The 25255-nt window shown below is 37.7% G+C and overlaps 1 protein-coding gene across 1 annotated transcript in view; it reads left to right on the forward strand.

The window, feature by feature from the left end:
- CUBN (cubilin) overlaps nucleotides 1-25255 on the forward strand; it is a gene marked incomplete at its 5' end in the record, with an annotated part of 139034 nt that overhangs the window by 95976 nt on the left and 17803 nt on the right. Inside the window, 13 exons of the mRNA XM_079301094.1 lie at nucleotides 82-291; nucleotides 593-733; nucleotides 2188-2369; nucleotides 3844-4015; nucleotides 4906-5112; nucleotides 7991-8140; nucleotides 8987-9108; nucleotides 10973-11198; nucleotides 13086-13273; nucleotides 15465-15621; nucleotides 16877-17026; nucleotides 22676-22876; nucleotides 25079-25208. Of these exons, the coding sequence (XP_079157220.1) occupies nucleotides 82-291; nucleotides 593-733; nucleotides 2188-2369; nucleotides 3844-4015; nucleotides 4906-5112; nucleotides 7991-8140; nucleotides 8987-9108; nucleotides 10973-11198; nucleotides 13086-13273; nucleotides 15465-15621; nucleotides 16877-17026; nucleotides 22676-22876; nucleotides 25079-25208 (2236 nt within the window). The remainder of the gene's footprint in view (nucleotides 1-81; nucleotides 292-592; nucleotides 734-2187; nucleotides 2370-3843; nucleotides 4016-4905; nucleotides 5113-7990; nucleotides 8141-8986; nucleotides 9109-10972; nucleotides 11199-13085; nucleotides 13274-15464; nucleotides 15622-16876; nucleotides 17027-22675; nucleotides 22877-25078; nucleotides 25209-25255) is intronic.

Consider the following 25255-nt stretch of genomic DNA (forward strand, 5'->3'; position numbering starts at 1 on the left):
CTTACTTTTAAGTCTTGCTTAGGACAAAGATCATCTTTCAGAGGTTCTTTAGTCAACCAAATAAAATTCTTCCTTTTGCAGCTCCCTGTGGTGGGACAGTGATAGGACAAGCTGGTATCATCGAAAGCAAAGGGTATCCTGACCTTCATTATCAAGACAACCTGCTGTGTGAATGGTTTCTGCAGGGTCCCAGGGGCCACTACCTTACCATCAGACTAGAAGGCCTAGATATCCAAAACTCTTCCGAGTGCACAAATGACTTCGTGGAGATCCGAGAGTTCAACGCTTCTGGTCTGAGAACTGTTTCAGTGTTTGCCTTCCCCTCCCTAGTGCTACAATGGAACCTCACCTGAGGTTCCTGAAAGCATTTTCCTTTGAGTACAAAGTGAGCCTTTTCAATATACAGTATTTGCTTATGTCTGCCTTGCTTGCTGATGCAAAGTAGGCAAAAAAACCAATTTGCCAGCAATAACTTGATTCCACTAGTTTTCTCCTGCCCATCCAGTTAAATTGGAAAGCGACCCTTCAATATAAATATTAATATAAATAATATATTGATATTAATTTCTCTTTTTCTGTGTGATTTTTGCAGGAAATTTGCTGGGCAGGTACTGTGGTAATACTCTCCCAAATGCTGTGGACACCTCTGACAGTTTTGCTTATGTCAAGTTTGTCACTGATGGATCAGTCAACGCCCGGGGATTCAGACTGCGCTTTGATTCCAGTACTGAAGGTTGGATTTGTAAGGTTGAAATACACTCTCAGGAAGCACCTAATACCACAGACCATAATTGCACTAAATAGCATGTATTGTAGATCACTTGTTCTTTTTGCTCTTGGAGTGGTGTGGATTTGCTTTTAAATTTAAGCTTGGGAGAAGTCTGAATAGAGCTCTTGGCAACAACTTAGCTGAGCTGAAACGGTGAAGCAAGCAATCTGCTATATTGGATGTTGCCATCAGTGGCACAAGGAAGCACATTCTTTCACACCTTTATTCTTCAACAATCAGTCAAGGGATACCCTTCCCATATCCCTCTTGATGAGCAAGATCAACTTATTCTGGTATTCAGTGACCCTCACAGGGAAAAGTGTTTTCATATGTTCAGGTAAAATTTCATATTTCAATTAATGCCCATTGCTCCTTTTCCTGAGCACAGTGACTTCAAAGATCTGCTCTAATCAGGATTGAGGACACAGACCTACTCCTGCTTCACACTTCTGTCACAGTCTTCAATGTCCATGCAATGCTTGTCCCACCAAAACATGGCTACTTTTTTAGAAATTCTTTACAACAGTCATGTTGAAAAATCTCCTCCCAACCCTTCTTGACTCCTTCCAGCTCATTTAAAAGTTCAGCTGAAAGCTTTCTTCATGTTTGATTCTGCAATAAAACAAGAGAGGAGGAAACAAACTCCAAAAGAATGTTATTCCACTCCTAGGATTCTATTATGCAAACTTAGAAGAGAAACTCTATTACCAAAAAACTATAATGCAGGTGGATACAGAGATCTGACTATTCTGCAGAATCTCTGAGTGTGAGGAAAGGGACTTCCACTACACACCATTAAACAATATCACTCTATTTTAAAAGGAAATAGGTAAGCTGGTAAAATTCTATCTTAAGTTTTAAAAAAATGCATTCTGTATACAAGACCTTCAGTGTTTCTTCCGTCAGAGCACAGTTTCATTTTATAACAAAGATAAAAAAGCAAAAAGAACTGTACTGAAAAGTGTTGCTTAAAATACCTAAAAGCTTATTCTCTACCTCTGTTAATCAGAATAGGAAAAATGCATCCTTCATCATTAGCCATTTTAAGCCCCTGCTTGTTCTGTGTAGCTCTGCTCAGTCCTCTGAAAATCACAAATGTCTCAGTCTTGTCACAGTGAGAGGCTTGTATCATATGGCATCAAAGCTTGTGGGTCACCCAGGCTTCTGAAACTCTTCAGAGAAGGAAATTTTGACAATTAGACCAAAAGGAGTTCTATGGTCAGCTAATGCTCATCTGCTTTTATGACTGAGTGATAAAGACTGACAGGAACTTGGCTCTTTAGACAAACCTATGGACAGGGTAGGCCAATAAATCAACCTCTCAGGATCTCTTTTTCTCACAACATTGATTTTTTTTTTGCTATAATTCTATAAGCAATGCTTTACTCTGAGAACTGTACCATGTTTGGATATTTCAGAATGTGGTGGGGATCTTACTGCACCTGTTGGAACATTTACCTCACCCAACTATCCCAACCCATACCCACATAACCGAGTGTGTGAATGGAGGATCACAGTGGCAGAAGGCAGACGTGTGACCCTGACCTTCAATGACATGAAAACTGAGGAGCACTGGACCTGCTCATCAGATTATGTGGCTGTGAGTATTGGGTGCAGAGTCAGAAACTGCTCTTCCTAATCCCTTTAAGGAGAATTAATGGATGTAATAAAGCTGAAAAGTCACTTAGAGGTCTATATATGGTTTTAAGACAAATCATAATTTAATCTGGGAAAAGCAGATAAATGAGAGAAAGTTATCTCTGTAGAGCATCTAAACTCATCTGCTTGTTTTGGAGCATGGACATTTTGAAATTGTGGCCCAGGCAGAGAAGAAGACTTAAAGGAATCACTGACGTTGTTTTTTTATCAATTATGGAAAAAGAATTCTTGGGGTTTTGAAAGTTTTCAATGTCTCTTTTCTGTGCAAAAATAATCCATCAGTCAGTTCCAGGTTTTATTGACTTTGGAAGTATCTGCTTCTGTAATTAAACAAATTTTAAAAAAGAAGAAAAAGAGATTGTAGCAAATGGCTACTCTGAACTAAAGATAGGGAAACCACAGGAGACTTCACTTGTATATCACTCTCTATCTCAAAAAAAAAGGTAGATACTGATTATTTTATCATGTTTATTTTTGATTTCTGATTAGTGACAAAAAATTCAAGCCTGGCACATAGTCCTGGACCTGGTCAGATGTACGAATGCCTCAAAAATATGATTCCTCTAGGAAATTGCAGGAATATGAGTTAGAGTTTAGCTTCCCACTTGTTCAGATAAGCAGTGCAAACACAGGAATTACCTGTGGAAGATCAGAAGCCAATCTGTGCACAAGCATGGGGGGCTGGAGTAGCTATTCATCCCTTGAGGTTTATAGATGATGTTTCCCTTGTTTTTCTTCACAGATGCTTTAGACAAACCTTTGGGAGCTGGCTTTTTATGAGTTAATGATCTCTTAAAGGAAATTTTTTCCTGTCAGCTTTTATGCCTTCAGTACTCTAATATATTCCAAGTCTCAGTGGGAAACATTTCTGCCTTGCTTGCATTGCAGAGTAGAAAGAAGGAAATTAATTCCTAGGCTAAAGGTTGTATGAAGGAAAAGGAGCAAAATATCTCTGGATCATCAAAAAGTGAAATGTTTGAAATAATCAGAAATGCCCACCAGCACTCAGTATGTTGGAGAAGTTTTTGATAAAGCTGATGTTTGCTTTAACAAGGAAAAAAAGATGGTGATTTGAAATGAAATTAATATGATCAGTAGCTGGCATTATTAAGTGATTGAATATATAAATATTGAGCTAAAATACAGTATTCTTATCAATTAAAAAATATTCAATTTCTGTTTGAAAAAGGAGAGAGGGAGAGAATAAAAGAAAGGTTTTTTTTATGATTGCTTCAGGGCCTCATCCATTCAAGGCAATGAAAGTTTGTTCCAAGGTTTGGAAAGGTTTGAGAAATAACCCCTTGTGAGGAACATCAGTGAATTTTGCATTAAAGATGGTAAACACTCTTAAATGATACAGGAGATGTTCATAAGACTGTATGTTGGTGTCAAAAGAGTTTATTTTAATCCCACAGGTTTATAATGGCTTTGGGCAAAACTCTCCTCAGCTGGCCAAGCTGTGTGGGGAGGTAAATCCAGGCACAGAGGTGAAATCCACTGGAAACAAAATGAAAGTCATTTTGGTGACAGATATATCCCGTGCATTCAGAGGCTTCAGTGTCTCATACACCTCTAGTGAAGATGCAGGTAATGTATGTTTTTTACTCAAGTGAGTGGTCTCTGGTGAGTCATTTCATAGCTAGAGTACTGGCTCATAAAATCTCTGATTCCTTTTTTCACTTTCATCTCTGGATGGAAATGGATATTTATCTTTAATTAGCTGAAAGAATTTTAAAAAATGGAGAATCTCTGTGAGCAATGGACTTCTCATGCCTCTGTATGGATCACAGTCCCTGCTGTCCCTACTGATTGATTTTTTGTACTTAGTCTTGAGTGGGAGATGAAGTGGCCTTATTCCATGAAAAGTTTTAAAAAGCATAGTGCTATAGACAAACTGAATCATTCAAGTGCTCCCTTGTTCCTCAGGGGTTAATTAATTTATTGTAGCTGGTGAAAGAGTGCAGCTAACCTACCTTCTGCAAGCTCAGCATCCAGAGAAGAGGCAGCTGGCAGAGCCTTACTACTACAGCTTTGAGTCTTTAGAATTTATTTTCCAACTGCCACCCCAAACACCCTACTGTGGCATGAAGATATCTTCCATGAAAAATTTTCTCTTGAGCCTAGAATTAGGTAATGAATAGGGCTGAGCAATACTGAACTGTAGGGAGATTTTATCAAAATATTAAATAATGCTTGTTTTGCTGATAGTGCTGCTGAAATATTTATTTGATACTGTAAATAATTGTTTTTTGCTTTACATGTGTGTTTTTAAAGAATTGCTAATAAATTCCAGGGCACTACCAATAATTCTCTTGTCCACAGAAGTAAATTATAAAAAAGTAAGAAGATGGAAAAGGTTTTGATCTAATCAGCACATGTGCTTTCTGATGTGAACATACCTAAATGAAGAGGGGAAAGATTTCTCCTCATACAAGAATTATTACCACTTTTAAATAAAACATATTTTGTTTCTGCAGTTTGTGGTGGAACCCTGATGGCATACACAGGTGGGAATTTCTCTTCTCCTGGTTATGACGGTGTCACAAACTACACAAGTAACCTGAACTGTGAATGGATCATTGAAAATCCCTCTCACTATAACTCATCCGTTTATATATCTTTCGAGGATTTCCACTTGGAACATCACCATATCTGCCAGTATGACTATCTAGAGCTACGAATAGGTTTGTATGTTCAGCAGGAGAATGGATAAAGCCTGTCAAAGTTCTGGTTGTACAGTTGTGTTTGTGCCAAGTCTCATTCATATATACTTGCAGGAAGTGGCTGTGGTAGAATTTGTACATTTGAGAGTGTTGACATCATTCCTTCCATGTTGCATCCATGATCAGAAGTAGGTTTTCACTACCACAGAAATGGATGCATGGATTTGGTCACCTGTTCTTTCAAGGGAGAAAATGGAAAACTGGAAAAACATCTTGGTGGGGGGTGGGGGGAATAAATAGTTTTGCTTTTTGCAATACTCACCTGACTCTCCCTTTATGAATTTCACTTCATCTGCCTTGAGAAATGGCATTTGCAGTCATGAAAACAATTTATTTGGTCCACTCCCCATTCTCTCCCTGGTCCTGAAGTATCTCCAGGGACAGCAGAATGGAGTAAAGAATGTTTTAATTATTCATAGTCTCTGGACTGTACACTCACTTCAGATCCATTTTTGTGTTCTATAAGATGACTCTCCTAAAAGAAATCCATATTTCCAGTGAGAATACATTGCAAAACACAGACTAAAGCATTTTAAAGAAAAAAAAAATCCTTCGATTAGTGTACCAGTGATATCCCTGCATATTTGAACATCTTTATCTGTCCACAAGAGCAAGCAACAGGAAATGTCACATGAAAGTCACTCAGCTAATGCCAAGTGTAGTATGAAAGCTGCAGCTGTTTTCTTCACAGTGAGGCTGTACCTGTGAGTCTCAGACAGAGCAGGTTTTAATTTACCAGGAAATGCTTTCTGAAACATGTGAAAATGTTGAGAGCAGGAATCTGTCACATCCTTATTTGCACTCATTTGAGCAAGAGCTTTTGGTTGTGTAGCATTGGTTTGTCCTGTGTAAAGCCAGACCCTACATGGGTCTGTAGCCCAGCAGTTCTCTCCCATGTATGCACTGGAGCTGGGAAATAATAGGAAAAAACTCAAAGAAAGAAACAGTAAAGTATATTTGCTGTGTTACTCTTCTGTTCCTGCCACTCTCACTTTATCATAAATCTCAGGCCTCGAGGCAATACAATCAAAGAAAAGGGAAGAAAGGGTAGTCTTGCTTTGTTCTATGCAGTTTTGTCATCTAAATAGCAGTGTCCATTTCACTATTATGCACCTCCAATTTCACAACTAGCCTGGTGTCAAAAGCAGAATGTCATTCATCTGTGTATGCTGACAAATAACATTTAATGAGCACTGAGATGCAGTAGTGCAGAATACCACTAAACTCAGGAAGGTGCTGTTTAACTCTTGACACAGCAGATGTGTAGTTAGGGAAAGGTCCAATTCTACATTAAGTTACCTGAGAGACCCAAAATGGAGCTGAGATTTGCAAAATTCTTTTGTGATACCCATACAACAAATTTCATGGTACCCAAATAAAAAAATTTAAAAGCAGAATTGACTGTAACACACTGAATAATATTTAAGCTAAATAGATAAAATCAACATTTCAAAGTTTTTGGAGAAAGTTAATCAGTTATTAATTTATCATGCACTTTCATGCACGTTATACATGCCAATACAGATGAGCATATTGCTCCAATGAGATATACTCCTAACTTTTGGCTTTTGTGGAAGACTCTTCATTTTGTATTTCAGACTATTCTCTTCAGTTTGAATGAAATGTTACAGCATGATATTTCTCTTTTCTTCTTCTGTTTATAAACAGTCTAGATCTCTGTCCAGCTGGCCATTCATGAAAGCAATGACTGGTGTCACTTTTCACATTGTAGAGACTGAGTAACCCAGGTGACATCTGTCACATAGTCAATCACCTCATAAAATGTATTAAAAGAAAACGTGTTTCACATACTAATGCTAAAAGTAGTTATTCTGCTTCTTCATGGAACACAATTTATCATTAATATCTTCTGCTTGCACAGCTCAATATAACTTTTAGTGCATGTTATCATGACAGTTTGTAGCATTTCTCTGTGTAATTTGCATTATAGAATTTTATTATATGTTCCCTTTCATCCTTGTCCTTCAAGGAATTTCAAATGGTTGCTGTGTCACTTGCATATAACAGAAACATGAAGTTAACCAACCAACCTGTGACTTGGAATAATGCTGAAAAGGCTTTGAAGAGCACCCAGTATTTCCCTCTCTTGCTCTACTCCCTTCTTCACAATAATGGTCTGCTAATTTGGGCAGAGCTAGGAGTTGCTTTGGAATGGAGAATTTTAAGACCAGAAACCTGCTATTATTAGAAAAGTGAACTTAGGAGTGGCATTGCCTGGATATCTTTAGGAATGCAATTATGCTTGCTTACTTTCTTTCTCCTGAGAATTTATCAGTAATAAACAGAAACTTTAGTGCTTTTAGCAATGTGATGGATAGGACCAAAAGTTCAGTGGATAGTGCATATCCTTATAAAGTAGAAAACTCAAAATCCTTGCTGACTTTTATGAGGATGTCACAAAAACAAATGTTCAATAGGTGATATGGTCCTTAAGCCATCTCTTTCCACTGTTCTGACCCAAAAGATCTGTAGTTTCTGGGCAGAACTGTGAGAATTTTGTGTGTCTGATATGACACATGAAAGTGTGCAAGATGGCAGGAAGGAGAGAAAAGGAGCCCAGGGTATTAAAAGGATCATTGATATAGCTTTGGAGAGAACTTCCTTGTTGCCAAGATTTAGATCCCAACAGTGACCAGCAACACTCTGCTTATATCCATAAGAAATAAATAGTTACTAAGTGTGAGGTGTACTCTTCTCCATTTTCTTGTCAAAACACAATGAATTGCATGTTTGCACTATTCCTTTATGTTATTGTAGTTCTTTCAGGACTCAAAAGTGCTCTGTTTTTGTTTGTTTTTTTTTTATTTTCTTTTCCTAGGGGATGCTGATGGAGAGCTAATAGCCAGGCTCTGTGGTCAGGCTGCACCATCTGTGCCACTGGTTATAGCTGCCCCTCAGGTCTGGGTGCACTTTGTCAGTGATGGAAACACAGGAGACAAAGGATTCTTGGCCCATTACACATTTGAAGGTAAATGGCTCCACAGACTGCTGCCTTGGCTAACTGAGGCACTTCTGGGGAATGTTGCCAGTTATTTGGTGACACAGAGAGTAGTCATGATGGGATCAGCTCTCAGAGGTGCTCAAAAGTTAGACAGTGCTAGCCACTATTTATAACTTCTAAAGCAAGCATGTGCTAGCAGTTGAACTCTTAGATTTATTTTCTGCCTCACTATTGGCATTCCCCAAACCACATTTGAGATTTTGCAATGCTGAGAGCAGCTGGTTGCTCTTGGGAATAGGGACATAACAGGTAATACCAGCCAAGTTTGACTTGCTTCAGACAGGTCTCTGGAGTGCTGGCAGAGCTGAAATGCATTCTGCTGCTTGAACCTTAGCACTCATTTTGAAATCCACTTGAAGCTGTATCAGTGCAAATTGCACCACTTTGCCAGTTATGTGCCAGAGCAACTACTCTTCCTGTCACAGCTGAATTTAGCCTTGGGGCTTATCTAGACACATCAGAAACTTTTTTACTTCATTGTGTTGGTCCAAGGCACTGGTTAGCTTAAGAGTGAGATAAACAAATGGATGATAAGGTGGAAGAGGCAGATGTGTCAGCTGGCAAAGGTTCTGCAGAGTTATATTAAGGATCAGAATAAATGCAAAGTTTCAAGGTCATTCCATCCTTTCACTCAGTATTCAATGACAAAAATTTTAAAACTTGGAATTTCCCAGATAAATTGTTCATCTTTAACTCTGTCAGTGCATCTTAAATACATTTTATTACCATTACAAGCTGAATAATCTTCCATTCATTTGATTATAGTGTTCTGTTCTGAAAATGTATTGAAATGTTTGGGGTTTTTTTCTGCAGCCTGTGGTGGTGTACAGTCAGGTAGAGGTGGAGTTATCTCAAGCCCCAACTACCCAGAGCCTTACAGCAACCTGAATCACTGCTCCTGGGTGTTGGAAGCCCCTGAAGGTGAAACCATCACTGTGAGTAACGTCACAAAATTGTGTGCACACCAGACAGTGTGAGAAGTACCTTCTGAGTTTTGAGGAACAGATTTGAGACAATTTGGAAAATCAGAAATGTGGAATAATGAAATATCTTCCCATTGATTGCACCTAAAAGAGGGAATGAAAATAACACAACTAAACTGTTTGAAGATTGTCCTTTCTGAAAAACAGAAGGATCCTAGTATAACTTGGCCTCAAAACATAGCACTGACTTTCCTTTAAACAATTACTTTCAATGTTTACAAAACTGAAATAACTCATTTTTTTAGATGTTCATGGATATTCTCACTATAATGAGAATAAACATGAGGCTGAAGGTTTTTCTTCCTTGCAGGAAAGTTTCAAGGCACTAAAAAGTTACTTTTGTGTCTTACTGATTAGTCTGGAACATAATATGATTTCTGGTACAAATTATACCACTGAAACGTTGCTCCAATTTCCCAATAAGTATTAAAATCTGCCTGAGGTGCTACTTGCTTGAGTCAGTCTCCTGCCAGACCAATTTAAGCACTTTTATGACCAAGCAGTAAAAAACTTAATTCAATTAATTATTTGACTGATTCTTTCAAGCACAGATACAATCAGTGACATTTATGGTTTAGGTCAGAAAAATATCTGAAAAGCAGTTTTGTGGGAACACATTGCAGATTTTAATATGTAATGTCTTTCATTAATTTTGCTATCATGTTTTCCATGCTTACAACCACAAAGGTTAGAAATGCAAACCCATAATCCTAATTCTTCTGCTACATGATATTCTTACCACTGTCTGTGTACTTATTTCAGGGAATACAGGATTATTTTAGTAGAACACAAGATTTCTATTTAACCCACAAAGTAGTTTAAAGCAGAACTAATTTTAATCAGGTGAAAGCAGATTTCTATTTTGAAAGGACTGAGTAGCAGCATGCTCAGTGAAGGCAGACTAATTTTTTCCAATATAAGCTGCCAGTTTCAGTTGCTAGAAAAGTTCTGAATTTAAACTATTACAGATAAATTTGTATTTAGTCTTAGAAAGGTTCTGTTGGAAATGAAGATACACAAAAGGTACAGGAAAAAATCCTTTGTGTTTGCTAAACTTGTCTACAAATTCCTGCTCCTGAAACTAGTTTAAAAATCCCAAAAGTGTGGAAAGAGGGCTAGGCAGTAATTAGTACAATTTCTATTAATTTTAATAGAAATATTACATCAATATGTCAGAATCAACAAGTCCAGGAGTCTAGAGGATCAGCAATTTGAATGTTTGAGCTGGAAATCCCATGTGTGAGCATATCTCTCCAAGGACAAGTGGCACTGGTGTGGGAGGCAGGCAGGATCAGGAGCTGCCTGTCCAGCCTGCTCTGTTCATGTGATGCATCCAGGCCCATGGGAACAAACCACAGAACTGTTTCTGTTTTGGTGGAAACAAACATTATTTTTAGCAACTGTTAGTATATTGATTCAAAATAATAGGAAGGAAAAAAAAAAAATCCAAGACTTTCTGCTTGCATAGCTAGTTATATTTTATGAACAGAAATTTTGAGTGCAGGAAGGTGGTTCAACACCTGTACATATTCAGCACTGTTTTGAAGCACATACTGAGTTTCAAAATATGGTTAAGACACAATAAATCCAGTTTTGAACAATGAATTCCTCTTCCACTTCTGTCTTCAAGCTGCTGTTAATTACAGTGGCAAGATTCCAATCAATACTTGCAGGAAAGCATCATGAAGTGAGGGTCAGATTTCTGAGTGCACCCAGAAATCATCGTGCCAGACTGGCTACAGGATCTGACTGGAATTGCTCTAAACCCTTCCCTAGAATGGTTCTAGCACCTGAATGTCACCTTTGTGTGTTGCAGCTTACTTTTACAGCCTTCCACGTTGAAAACCATTCCATTTGTAAGTGGGATTCTGTTACTATCCTGAATGGTGGCTCTCCAGGCTCCCCTGTCATAGGAAAATATTGTGGAAACACCTCACCTGGGACTATTCGGTCTGGTTCCAACAAGCTGGTCATCATCTTTAATTCTGATCACTCAATTCAAGGAGGTGGCTTTTATGCAACATGGACAGCAGAATCTTTAGGTAAGTTTGCTTTAAAGAACAAAAGAAAGGCAGACCCTCATTTTCAGGATCTTTAAAAGAAGCCAGTACTAAAAAAATCAAGTATTAATCCAGTGCTTTCTGATCTTACACAATGTATTCAAATTTGGATCAATTTTGTACTTTTTAAACCTCCTACTGGCAGTTTCTTGATGGCTGTAAATTGATACCATCACCATTACCCTCCCGGCAGTGGCATCTATTGTCAAAGACTATGAGACATTTCACTTCATGAATAACAATTGTTCCACAGTTTGATTTAGTTTAAACATTTCAAACTAGGAAGAAGTGTGTTCCAAAACAGAGAGGCAGGCAGAACATCTCAAAGAGCACATGTGACAGCAGCCTGTAACTCCTGCACTGTGATGGAGTTGCTGGTACACTTTTGAAGGTGGCATTCATGCAGGATTGAATGGTACATTACATACAATACAGCTACCTTCCTTCACTTGAAATTATCATCACTCTGTAGCTCACCATTTGTGCAGTGAACTTCAGGAAGTCATTGAAGGACTAAAGGGGAGTGTAGATGTGGCAGATGGTGGCAGGGCAGAAATTACTGTGCCTTCCTGCCTCGGTACAGAGCTGGCATGTGCTCCTAGTGTCACCTCCAGCTGCAAACCTTCTGGCTGATCCTGACCATCTTTCTGTCCACTAATGATGTAGCTGTATTCACACAGTTAGGTAAAGGACTGTCTTCTTAAATATATCAATAGTCTGTGCTTGCATGAATATACACTGTCATTTTAGCAAGTTTTTGACACTGTTCCCCATTGTCCCTGAGATTTCAAGTGCAATGAAGGCCACTCTTCAGTGGTGTAGCAGACATTAGCCTACATGTGCCATGTGCATAGGCAGTGTTCTCCTGAAAGTTTTCATTTCTATATACCCAGTTTATTTTCTTCAGCTTTCTTCTCATTTGTTCACTGAGAATCTCCAGGTCTGCATTCTGTATGTGTGACCAAAACTTGGCTTCACATCCTTCTAAACACAATTGCATTTCCAACAGAGAAGAATGAAAAATAAAACCTTTCTTTTAAAGCTATTATATATTTTTTTAAATTAAGAAGAAAAAAGTTGGATGTTACAAACCTTTTTTTTTTCTCTTTATTCATCATTCTACTACACTGTATCTGAAATAAGAAGGGGTTGCTAGTACTGTATGCATAGCCCTAATAAATTATTCTTGGCAAGGTATTTGCAAATATGTTTCAAATTAACTAAACTTATTCTGTGTAAAATCATGAGCTGCCACAGAGCCGTGACCAGCTATTCCCTTTCATAAACGAATCTGTTAGCAATTTTAAAGGCATGTTTTTCAGCCCATCCCATAATTCCACTGAACTCCACAGGGCTGCCTAGGCTGGGGAAGTCACCATTTTGCCCTGGGTGAACGGATGTAGCTTGAATAGATTCACATGTGGAGCTGCAATATGTGCATGTTGCAGAGTGAGAAGAAAAAAGGATGCATCAGTAGACTGTTTGTCCCTCCCGTCTGCCACAATGAGCATGCTGTGGGCTGTGGGGAGGAACCTGCACAGTCTCAGATGTATTCCTGACCCCTGCACTCTTTCAAAGCTGAATTCTCTTCACATTGCCAGGAGTACATAGATGGACCTTGCAGAAGGCTATGAAGTTGCAAGAAGGAGCTTGTGAAGAAAATGAAGTACAAAGAGACACCTCTAGAGTGTAACTACCTGCCTGCTGCAGGGGTGGGAGGAAGAAAATCAAGAGGGGTTCATGAAGTTTCAATGACTATCAGGGCTTTCCTCTCTCACCTTTGCAGCCACAGAAGCAAATAACCATGCAAAGCTGAACACCACTCAAAAAAGTTTGAACTTTTCTCCCATCTGCTGCTATTTTTTCCAGGCTGTGGTGGAATCATTCATTCAGATAATGGTACAATCAAGTCTCCTCATTGGCCTCAAAACTTTCCCGTGAACAGCAGATGCACATGGACCATCATTACTCATGAGAGCAAACACCTGGAGATGAACTTCCACAGCAACTTCCAGATTCCAGATAGCAATGGAAGCTGCCAGACCAGTTATGTGAAGGTAAAATAATTGTTGAGGTTAGATCAGCAGAGCAGTGCTTTAAGAAATCATGATTTCAGAACCCTGGTTTGCATTTGTTATGGTTTGGACTGTGAAGGCACAAGATTTATCCTTGTATCCATAAAGTCCTTGTATCATACAGTCCATTTTCTGCATGCTTTGTGAATTGGCTTGTATAAAATTTTAATTTTCATCGGTTCTTGAGATTTCACCTCCAGCAGGGTCCCATCAGCCTATGTGCATTCCCAAAAATGAAAAATATGAAAAAGGCATATATTATTTCAGAACCAGAAAATAATGAGAAAATAAAGCATAAAGAAAAATTATTTTAGATTACTCCAGTGAAGAAAAAACCATGAATTTTACACTATAATTCTACCAAACTTCTTTATAAGTATTTAGACTGTCCAGGTTGCATTGCTTTTTTTAATTTTCAGAAACAAAGATACCAATCTGATCTTTCATCTATTGTCAAGAGCCATTGTTTTCAAAGCAATAGAATAGAGTGGACATGTCTTGAATTTTTCAGTGTCATTTTTCTCTCAGGCATTTGGCATATATTCAATGGTTTTGTGCTCATTTTCTCCACAACAATACAACTCCCACTTGAAATAAAGGGCAAACATAATTTTACATGTAGGAAGACTTGAGCAGCTGTACATCTGATCTATACCAACCAACTTATGGTTGCACGGATTTTTTTAAGGCTGTGAAAAAAACCCCACAACTATTAGATTTCTCTTTTCACAACCTGCTCCAGCATTAATTGATGGAATGTTACAATCCATTTCACTAATTTAAAAGTCTTAATGCCACTCAGTAAAAATGTTGAATTTTAAACTCCTAAACTGCCCTGAATGACATATGCAAAACTATGTCAATTGGATATTTTCTCCATAGAGAAAGATCTGAAATTTTTCATGTCCACTTCCTTTTCCAAATGTCTAATTTGAAATGCACAAAAGTGTCTGAAAAGCTGTAGAATGATGTAAGTTTCTTCCATTTATTCCAAACTGAGCAGCCAAAATCAATAGTGACTTTGCAAAACCTTGGCCAGGCTATGGACTGTATAAATTAATATTTTGAGCATCCATTGCCTCAAACACCTGGTCACATGAATGAGGTGATTCATATGCTTACACTTACAGACTAACCCTTGGCTAACCCTTTCCTTTCTAGGATGTTTGCTTGGAGAAATCACAGCTCCATGTGGTTGTACTAGTACCACTCAATTTCCTTCAAACATTATTTTAGAAATCAGATATGATATATTTTGGTATAACCTACAGTAAAAAACTGTTCAAGCATATCAACAAAAATATTTTTTTTATTAGACTAAATAATTCATTACTTAAACAGCCATTTTAAATCCTGTCAATAAACATCCTGATTCAGGAAAATATTTAAATGTTTAGAAACATCAAACATTTATACCTGTGTTTCATTTTACATGTGCCTTGAAATTCAGCACTTAAACTGTGAGCTTCAAGCACATACTTAAGTAATTACCTGAAAAGGATATCACTTAAATACCTACCTAAACCTGCATTTTAGGATGCTTTTTAGGATGCATGGTTTGAGCTTCAACTGGCTATTGGTGCAGTTGAAGTGATACTTTAAAATATCATGGTTTTTTTTCTTTATTATCTAGATATATACTTTTATTATTTTAGTACTTGATTCAATACTTGTCATTGAAAAAGTGAGTGCAAAACTTAAAAATAGAATTATTAGGAAGTCTAAGTATTATCTGATGCCTATATGTTACCCTAGCATGGCAGCTTTGATTTTTATTTACTGAATAAGGATTGCATGTAATAATTCCTTGTATAAACAGGTATGCATATTCATAGGTTGTATGGAGTTAAGTAAGCAGAGACAAAATGGAAGTAGGTAATGATATGCATACAATGTTTTTCTCTTGTTCCCCTGGACCTGATCTATGTTTGCTGTTACCAGTAAGGGTTCAAGCAAATGACCTAAATTATTCACTGTGACTCACTCCTTGGAGGAACATTTTTGTCTCCACTCACTGTAGTAATTATCTCCAGTTTGAACTCTTTGATTCACTGTGAGATGAATCCTACCCTAAGTCTATGGAAAGAAAAATTGCTTATGTAATTCCTGTTGGCTTCCCACAAACTACTTTGATTTTGAAAGCACTAAACCATTTCCAATCTGGCCTTGCCAGGTGTGGAGTGGAAATAATGAAGAAGATGAAGCTTTGTTAGCCACAGGATGTGGAAGTTCAGCTCCTGATCCTGTTGTTGCTCCAGACAATGTGATAACTGCAGTATTTCAGTCTCAGGATGCTCCTGCACCAGGTTTCTCGGCATCTTTCACAAGCAGTAAGTAATATTAAAGCCAGATGGCTGCTTAATTGGTCCACTTGAGATGAGTTTGACCTGTGTGTAGCAATTCAGACCCCAGTCCAACAAGGCATTGAAGCCTCTGCCCAGCTATGTAAACCAGGAGTTTCCATACTGAATGCAATGAACTCTAGTGTTGGACTTTCCCAAGATGCAACTTTAATTTTGTAGTTATTCTCAGCCACCTTTGCTTTTTCAGTGCTGAAAATAATTATTAGGCTTTAATTTTTAAAATTTCATAGTTAAACTGCACAGAAGTTAAGTTTTATTTTCCTAAGAAGACATTTCTTTAACCAAGGCATGGGCTTTGTAAGGGTCAAACCCACCAGAAGTAGAAAAGGTACTGATCAGCTGCTGTTGGTTGCTTGGGTTTTTTTGTAGGATGCTGCCAAAGGAAACCACTTGCCCTTCATGGAATTCAGATTAAAGTAGCAAGAAACCAAGTGCTTTAAGGGAAACACCATTAAAACATACAGAATTCTGAACTGAAACCACTTTTGTTTTTATAATGTTTGCACTAATGTTGTCAGTAACACCCAACAATGTCTTAGTGGAGACAGTCACAGGCTTCATATGCCTGTTCCTTATCTTCTGCCAACTTTTCACTGTGGACTGCATTCTTTTAAGCTTTTGTCTTAAAAAAGAGAAACAAAGGTCATGCAAGTCATTAGGATCCAGAGGAACTTCATGAAAATGAACTGTTCTGTGTGCCTGAAAACTTCTGGGTGATAAACATTTCCTGCTTCTGCACATAGCAAAACATTTTGGAGGTGGCCTTATGGCAGACTGCATTCTCCTGGATGCCAGGCACAAAACAAGAATGGCACCACTTACACTAATATAGGCATTTTCAAATAAAGCTGAACTGCTCCTGTGCCCCAGTAACCCCCCTCCAATTCAGGCACACTGTGTGAACGACCTAAGGGAGTTTGAAATGTGCAGGCTCCACACCCACAAGAACAGCAGTGCTGTGTCCTCCTGGTCAGGGGCTGTGGGGCTGTGGCCTGATCTTATCCAGGAGTGTGACACTCTAGGTGGGAAAGGTCTACACTTCCCAAAAATGCTGCTCCAGGTATGTGTAAGACCTGCTTTTGCCATCATGGTATATGACACTCTCCCTGATTTTTTCACCAGGAGAGATGAGGTCCTTGTGTACATTATTGGGTTTCTCATTATAAACCCAGAATAGTATTATCACCTGGATTATAACTCTGCTTTATTTATTTGTTTGCAGGATGTGGAGTAAATTTCACCAGCCCTGAAGGTCTTATTGTCTCTCCAAACTACCCTAATCAGTATGATAACAATCTGGACTGCAATTATATTATAGATCAGGGACCAGAGTCACTGGTGATCCTAGAATTTGAGAATTTTCACTTGGAAGGTAAATGGTTCATAATTTCAGTATGTATTATGAAGTGTAATTTCTTTCTTGAAAACATAAAAGTCTTCTGTCTTTTAAAATCACTGATGATGTAATTTGCTGGCCCATTCTGAAAATCTTTTCCAGCCCAATATGTATAGTTTTCAGGGTGATGTTTTCAGTCACTGAAGTCTTCCAGAAGAATGAAGAAAGATTTCACTTGTTGAATATCTTGCAGCAATGTTTTTGGGAATTTACCAGTTTCTTAGAACACAAAATTAACCGTGGCTAATCTGTGCCTTTGTTCCTGCCTGTTTGTTTGTTTGCCACTGAGTCTTACAACCTTTTTGATCTTAGGCCAGCTGTTTTGCTTTTCAGTGCATCTGTTCCTTAACTGATAAAATAGATATAAATATATTCTGTTTTACAAGGATGTAAGAACACAGAAATATGAAATTAGGTGAAAGACTACAGCAGTGGGGAATGCATAAAAGTGACTACCCTGTATATAGCAGTAAAAAATGTCCCTCTTATGATTATCAAATTTGGCAGCATTTAGCCAAGAAATAACAAGAATAGTATCCTGATCACATTGGTGTGAATGGTAAAGCTTTCTCAATCTTGATAAGATCATATTTTTATGTGTGGACATGCTATGATAACACAGAGGAATCAGTATGTCCAAACTACTTGAGTGGCATCACATATTTTGAGGCCATCTTAATCTGGTTCCCTTGAAGTCACCAGAAAAAGAGATATTGAGTAATTTGGTGCTAAGTTGGGTTGTGTGATTTGAATTTTCCTTCAGACCCAACAACAAAGGCACAAATCAGTATTTTTTTCTTTTTTTTGTTAAGTTTCCAGACTTCTTTGAATTCAAAAGTATTCTAGTTCAGACTTAATTTAGGTCTGAGATAAAAATTTGTTATTACTATGATTTTATCGGAAATATTTTTTCATCCCCTAATACAAACCAATGCTTTAAGAATCTTTTAATTCAAATGTAAACTACAGAAATTATGTAATATCTTCACATAGAAAACAGTGCTATTCATCAAACACACTGAAAGTTAGGCTAAATTAGATGGTGCCAATTTTGTCAATTCTTTGAGTACATTTACTAATCTGTGCATTCAGGTAATTTAGTATCAAGATACTTTAGTATGTTGATACTTTTAGTATCAAGAGGGTTAAAGTAGAGAGGTGAATGATACAGACATAATAATAAGCATAGACCTAAATAAACACTAAAAATATTCTGTTTCTTAGAGGACAATTTGTTCCTTTATTTTTATAGGCTTCCTTAGGCTGTACCAACTAAAAGTCCTTAGTCACATGAAAGAACTGTGGATATGAGCTAATGGACATCTGGTTAGCAAAGAGGAAGTGTGACACTCCCCAGTAATTGGTTACTAATATTTTTCACAAAATTTTAAAATACAACCCTGCAGTAATGAAAAATCACCTGGGTTTAAATTGCAAGGATTGAAACGACCATCTTGAAAACTGTCATTGCAGAAATTAAAACTTCCTCAGCAGTCACACTGAATTTAACACATGTGCCTAAGAGTTCCATTGTGAACTCCATTAGTTCTTTTGCAAAGCAGGACAATGTTTGGCAGCATCTGTAAAAACATTTCTAGCTATTCTACATGCAAAGAAGCATTGCTTAGATTGTTGCTGAGAGTGGCCTTTAAAATTTTAATCATGCTATTACAGATGGTCTAGATTGAGTTTTAAAGTTCAGCTGCATGTCTAATTAACATCATTTATTAACTATTTGATCTCTGAAAAGAAATCTGATTTTTTTTTTCATAGTAGTTAGGTAAAGAAATTAAATATTTAAAATAATGTCTGTAAAGCATGCACATCTCATTGACTGGAACAGGTTGAGATATCTTCCCCAAAAAATTAGAAGGCAGAAGTTAATAGTCTATTGTGCACTGACACATTGCTACAAAACAAAATGACTTAATGGGTTAGTCACAGATTTCTGCTGTAGTAGTTATGTTTTCAGTTATGATGGGACGCCTCTTCTGATTGTAAAGAATGACTGAGGCTGGTAACCCACAGCAGTGATATGGTGTCAGTATCTGGAACCAAAGAAACATGGCATGTACTAAATATTAAATATGTATTAAGCACTAAATATAGCAATAAACAGAACAAGAGAGAACTCGGGGAAACTGCATTTGTTGATTTTGTGATTAAAATTTAATGTAAACTGTCTGCTTCTTGGTATGTAGAACAAATTTCATCTCATTTTGAGCCCCTGAAAATATACATCTAATTTGATATTTACCTAGATTTATCTCCTAGTGGTGGAGGAGAGCTTTAAATTCAGAACCAAATGTGTTGTGCAGGTGGAGTGAATTACTTTCTGGAAGCTTCTCTCACTCTCTTTACCTATTGACTATTGCAGGAAGCCATAAACAATAGCTCACACAAGATTATTTGAGATCTGGGCAGAATAACACAGTCAAGATTAACCCCTTGGCTTAGCTTCTGTGATTTCCTTGCAGTGTTCAGGATGTTTGTTCCTGTGCCAAGCTGAATATGGTCATAGAACCTCTCTTTTGATTTGCCAGTTTCAGGAAGTTGCATAAGCTGCCACTTGATTCTTGTACTACCACTTGCATTGTTCTTGGTTATTTTATAAAGAACCAGACAAATACGGGGGAGTTTGTTATCCCAGCCCAACTTCTGCAGAGATTCTTCGTTTGTCTTCCCTCCTTGGATCAAAAGTCTACAAAAGTCATACATTAGAATTAGTAAAAACACCTAATTTTTCTTTCTTGTTGGACTTACTATCTAAGAAATAATTTCTTAGATCTTCACATTCAATTTCTTGTCCATTAGGTTTATTCAGATGAACATCCTGACAAATTCTCCTCTAGGATAGCTACAGTAATATATTATTAAGTGGCTGTAATACTCTTCAAGTGTGAGTATAGCACACAATAAAGTCAGAGTCCCAAATAAGGGTAAAATAGAGATAATGGATGTAGGCTTCCTGCAGTATCTGCTTTTAGAATGCTGTAGTATTTATACTCTGTGCATACAAGGCAACTGCTTTGTGTTTATACCACATTAATCTGAAAAATGTTTTAATAACTTGTTTATTTCTCCTTTTTAAAAAAGCACGTCTGCAGTTTTGCAATCTGGGGTAGGGTCATGGCTTTTTGGAGTCTGCTCTATCTGCTTTCTCAACTGTTACTAGGCAATTCAGAAAATAGACAAGTTTAGCAATAGATTATTTTGAAATAGAGTGTATATGAGAAAGAATTTTAATTCCTTGCTTTCAAAACATTATCTTGTGCTACAGAACTGGTTGATATATTGCACAGTAATATGTTTCTAGGTAATACTTCTACTTTAGTAATTCCTCATTGTATTGTCATTTATATCAGAAGCTGCTGTTGTGAAAACAAAAAAAAAAAACCTCATTATTTTAAGTTTTACAACCCTTAAACAAAAATTGAGGTTCTGCCTCAATGCTAAATGAAACAGAATCTATGGCTAAAGACAGAGAGATAGAAAGAGGACATTGATATTAGTGATCAGATAGTCAAGGGCCCAGATTTGATCAAGATTTTTGTGCCTGCATCATATCAAACAAATGGTTTTATGGACAATAATAAGACTGGACAGAAATTTCTGCAAAGTGAAAAGGAGACAACCCAAAAGCATATTTCAAAATATAATGTAAGGACAACTAAAGCTCTTATCATGTGAACTTTGGAGACAAGGGTCAATGTATCAATGCTGAATGGTGCCAAGAGATGATAAATAGAGTGCAGGGAGATAACAAAAGGCCTTGAAAGCAAATGCATGCAGCAATTCAAAGAAACAGGGATGTGATCATAATGTCAGGGCAAATAAATGATCTCTCCAGAAGTATTTGGAAAAATTATTGTCAAGGCTAGAAGGATGAATGGTACAGTGGAAGGATAGGAAATAGTTTATCTTAAAGATAACTGGAAACTTATGGGGTCACCAACACAGAGAGAGCAGTTGCATCTGTCCTTGCAAATGAGATTATACAGAGCTAATGTGGAGATAAGGAGAGCAAGACAGAAGATATCTCACTGAATCCTCATGAATGAATCAGAACAGAGGATACAGTAATACCAGAAGGATGAGCAAAAGCTCTTAGTAGACAATGTTTTATGAAGAAAAACAGTGCTGGCTATGTGGAAAGTGCCTGCAGCTCAAAGAGAATGTTGGTCTGACATCTGGCTGAGAACAGATCTCTGGAGACTCATGAAAGCTATTTCATTGTAGTGTAAGGGATAGAAATTGGTCTAGAAAAGATCTAAGATTATGTGATTAGAAGAAATAAACCACAAAGAAGAATTGAGGATGATGTGCTGAGTATGTGTAGAGGCTGAAAGTATGACATGAGCAGAATCTGAATCTGGGGAATATTTACAGAATAATGCATTTAGATTGGTGAGATATTAGCAAAAGTGTAAACAAGAGAGTAAGTTACAGGATAGAGATCAAACAATGATTTCTCTTGCCAGGATTTATGAGTCATAAATCCTACTGGCCCAAGCAATGAGGATTCAAAACTAGAAATTAAGACTTTTGCTCACAATCCTTCATCTACCATTTTATTTTTTCCATGCAGCATTGCAAATCAACTTGTGATAAGTATTAGGAAATTTGGCTTTGCTGAGAAATTGGTTTAACTTCATACCTTTCTCTGGTCTTTTCAGAAAATTACCTAGATAACTTTCTCAAATCTTTCCCATATTCAAAATGTTAATCTCAATTTATTTTTTTAAATTTTAATTTTAAGATTTATTATTTTTTAAAAAATTAATCACATTATTAAATATTCCAAAACAGGATAGACATGAGGAATATTTTTAATCAATTATTTTATTAACAGTGTAATCAGCTATCTGATGTGGCTGATTGTTACTTATTTACTCTTGCTAGAGTCAGACAAGCACCGTGCCGTATTTCTGTATTGACATAATTGCAAAGCATGTTAACATACATTGTCTTCATTGAGACAAAAGGAATTTTTAAAATTAAACCACTGTCGATGATCTAAAATACATCAGACTGCTGAAATAATTCTGTTGGTCCCACGAAACAGAACTATCAGTTCCCTCCTGCTTGTCATCCTGTTCAATATGAGTTATCCTGTTTCCTGCAACAATTGGAAGCAGCTTGTTTTGGCTGGGCAATCAAAAATCTCACAATGGTTCAAAATTCCCTGCACTGAGTGGTGAATTCTGCATTAGAAAGAATTCCAGGTAGCTAGCTGCCTGTAACAAAAAGTGCATTGTTTTTATCTGCAGAGGACATCTGTGTTTTTGCTGGGTCTTCCTATCTTTTCATGGAGGGTGTTCACTCAGCTGTGAACTCCCACAAATTCAAGGGGCCTGGAGCCTTTTCCAGATCATAGGATGTGTTGAATGAGACAAATTTTATGTCTTACATACAAGGACTCTTTGCCTTTTTCTGTTTTACTGCACATTAAAAATTGACATTTGCTTCTTCAGCAAGCAAACAAAATCCTGAGATCCCTGGAATGGAAAGCAATATAAAATTCAATTCTTCTCCTTGATTAGGTTGTTGCTTAATAGTTGTTGCTCAGTAAATCCCATGCAAAAAAATACACTGCTAACTCTTCTGCACCCTATGTCCATGCAGCCCCAGCACTCCTGAGCAGAATTTGCCTTTATGATGGAGTGAGCATCTACAGTGGGAAGAGCACAGCTGCACACCCTGTCATCACCCTCTGTGGCAATCAGCTCCCTGCCCCAGTCACTGTCTTTGGACCCATGCTGCTCAACTTTTACACTGACTCCCACATTGTAGGCTATGGCTTCCAGGCCAGATACAGAGCAATTGGTGAGTATACACTCTCCTTTGGAGTATTTTAGATGGTAGAAATATTCTGGATAATGGTTCTGTGTAGGAAAGCAGTATCCCATTTGGGTAATATCTTAGATGCATGTTGATGGTACATTTTCCCACTGCATTTGCTCAAAACAGTTCTTAGGATCAGGACATGGCACTTTTTGATGTTTTACCTCACAATTCTCATTTCCTTTCCATGGGACCAAGTCAGCAACTGAAACTTTTTCCCTTTTCTGTAGAAAAGAAATGCAACTATTTTTGGCAGGTGTTGGTTGGTTGGTTGGTTGGTTGGTTGGTTGGTGTTTGCATTGTCAAAGGAGAAACATCACTAGTTTATTTAATTGAGTTAAAGATTTTATCACTTACAGGAGAATGGTCTAATTCTCAGTTATACTAAAATTACATTATCTAATATGGGAAACAGAACAGGTAAATGGACACAGCTAAATGCCTCAATTTGATAACCCTCTTGCAGTGCCAGGAATTAATGTAAATGAAACTTGGAATATAGATTTATTTTTATTTTTTAATAACTATTTTCACCAAAGCTCATTTGCCATTCACAAGAGATCTCTTATGTTTTAAAGAGGAAATGTGAATACAAAAAAGAAATTTCCAACTGAGTTTAGAATTTACATCTGCACAAATATAAATATCCCAGAAGATTGATTTTATTTTCAAAACCAATTATAATATTTTCCAGGTTTAACTGGTAGAGACCACTTTTATGTTTGAAAACATAACTTTCTAACTGCAAAAAAAAAGCGTGAGTTTAACTTTGGTATTTCCCTTAATGCATTCCTCATGTTCAAAGCCACAGCAAAAAAGCATAAGGTTAAATTCTTTATGTGAAATGAATGATCTGATATAGTTAAGGCAGAGGGACTGGCACTGAGAAATGACAATGTGCAGTTACTCATGGAAAAGACCTTCATAACTCACTCGAGTCAGTTGCTGCTATCTGACTTGTGACTTCTGACATTTGAAAAGGATAACTGGAGCTTTATTAGCTTGTTGTTGTATACAAAGCAGATTCTGCCAATTAACATTCCTCTTCCCCCTAGTTGCATTGTTTGCTACAAAAAAATGAGAAAGGCTCCCCCTCCTCCAGTGGAATAAAGCTGATTCTTTATATTCCCAGCTCCTATCCTTTATCTGCCAGTTCTCCAGGCTGCCAGCCTGAGTTGTCAGGGGCTCTGCATCCAGCACCACCCTGTATGGGACTGGCTTTGTTAAGGTAGTGGCCTGGGCAATGGCATCTTCTTTAAAACATGAAAAACTGTGTGTGGCTCTGAGCTTATCAACAGGATGCAGGGAGACTTGGGGAAACTTTTTTTTTTTTTTCCCTAAGTTTAAGATTATAAAATGAAGGCTGAAGCTAACAATGGAGATTAGAGTTTCTGTTCCCTGAAGCACTGAAGCTGGGAACTAACATTAGCCACATCCTGGCCTCATTTGCATCCATGGAGAAACCCTGAGAAGTCAAGCAGTGCCTTGAGTTCAGAGCTGCAGAGTTTAACTTGCTTTTCAGCCAGAAAGTAAATATTCAGTCCTCCAGCTCAGCCACCCCACAGTGCTGGTGAGTTCCAGCACAGGGTGAAGTGAGGAACAGGATTAGTGATACCTGGAGACTCCTCTGTGCATTTCTGTGCAGAACAAACCCTACAGCAATGCCCCTGCCCTGACAGGGTGTTGACAGATGATGAGGTTCTGCATACATTTATTCCAGAACTGTCAGAGATAGGGCTGTGAGTGCAGCTGTGGCTAATTAGAGGCTTCCATGGGGCCAGGATCTGGATGGAAGAATGTCTTTGCCCACATATTAGCCAGGTTTCTTTTGGCAAGCTAGAATGAGGGCAGAGCTATTCTCACTCATGCTGCTGCATGAGGCACCCACCCTGCTGCTCCCTGGACCTTCTGCAGGACTCTTGAAAGCAGTCTCAGTCTTTCCTGCACAGTGCCAGTGCCGCTTGGTATGGATCAGTGACAATATTTAACTGCAAGGATGATTAGTCTTCTACTAGAGCACAGCCTGACAGACATCCCACATTTAACAGTTCTGGGCATGACAGTGACGATTGCTTCCAATTTATCAAGGGTCTGTCTTTCCTTGCTGGTAAAGTCCTGGAAGAAATATGAGAATTAGCACCAAACTAGTATTATTAACCACTCTTCTTTCTGTTTCCTCTACAGCTTGTGGTGGCATTTTCAATGGCTCTAATGGTGTTATCAGCAGTCCAGCCCATTCAGTTCTTGATTATCACAACAACATGAACTGCTCATACCACATCACAGTTGGAAATGACAAAGTAGTGGCCCTGAAGTATGTAATCCAAGTTCAGTTTGTCATTAAGGGAAAAAGGAGGTCTC

Source organism: Erithacus rubecula (genome assembly GCF_903797595.1).
Source record: "Erithacus rubecula genome assembly, chromosome: 3".
Lineage (NCBI taxonomy): Eukaryota > Metazoa > Chordata > Aves > Passeriformes > Muscicapidae > Erithacus > Erithacus rubecula.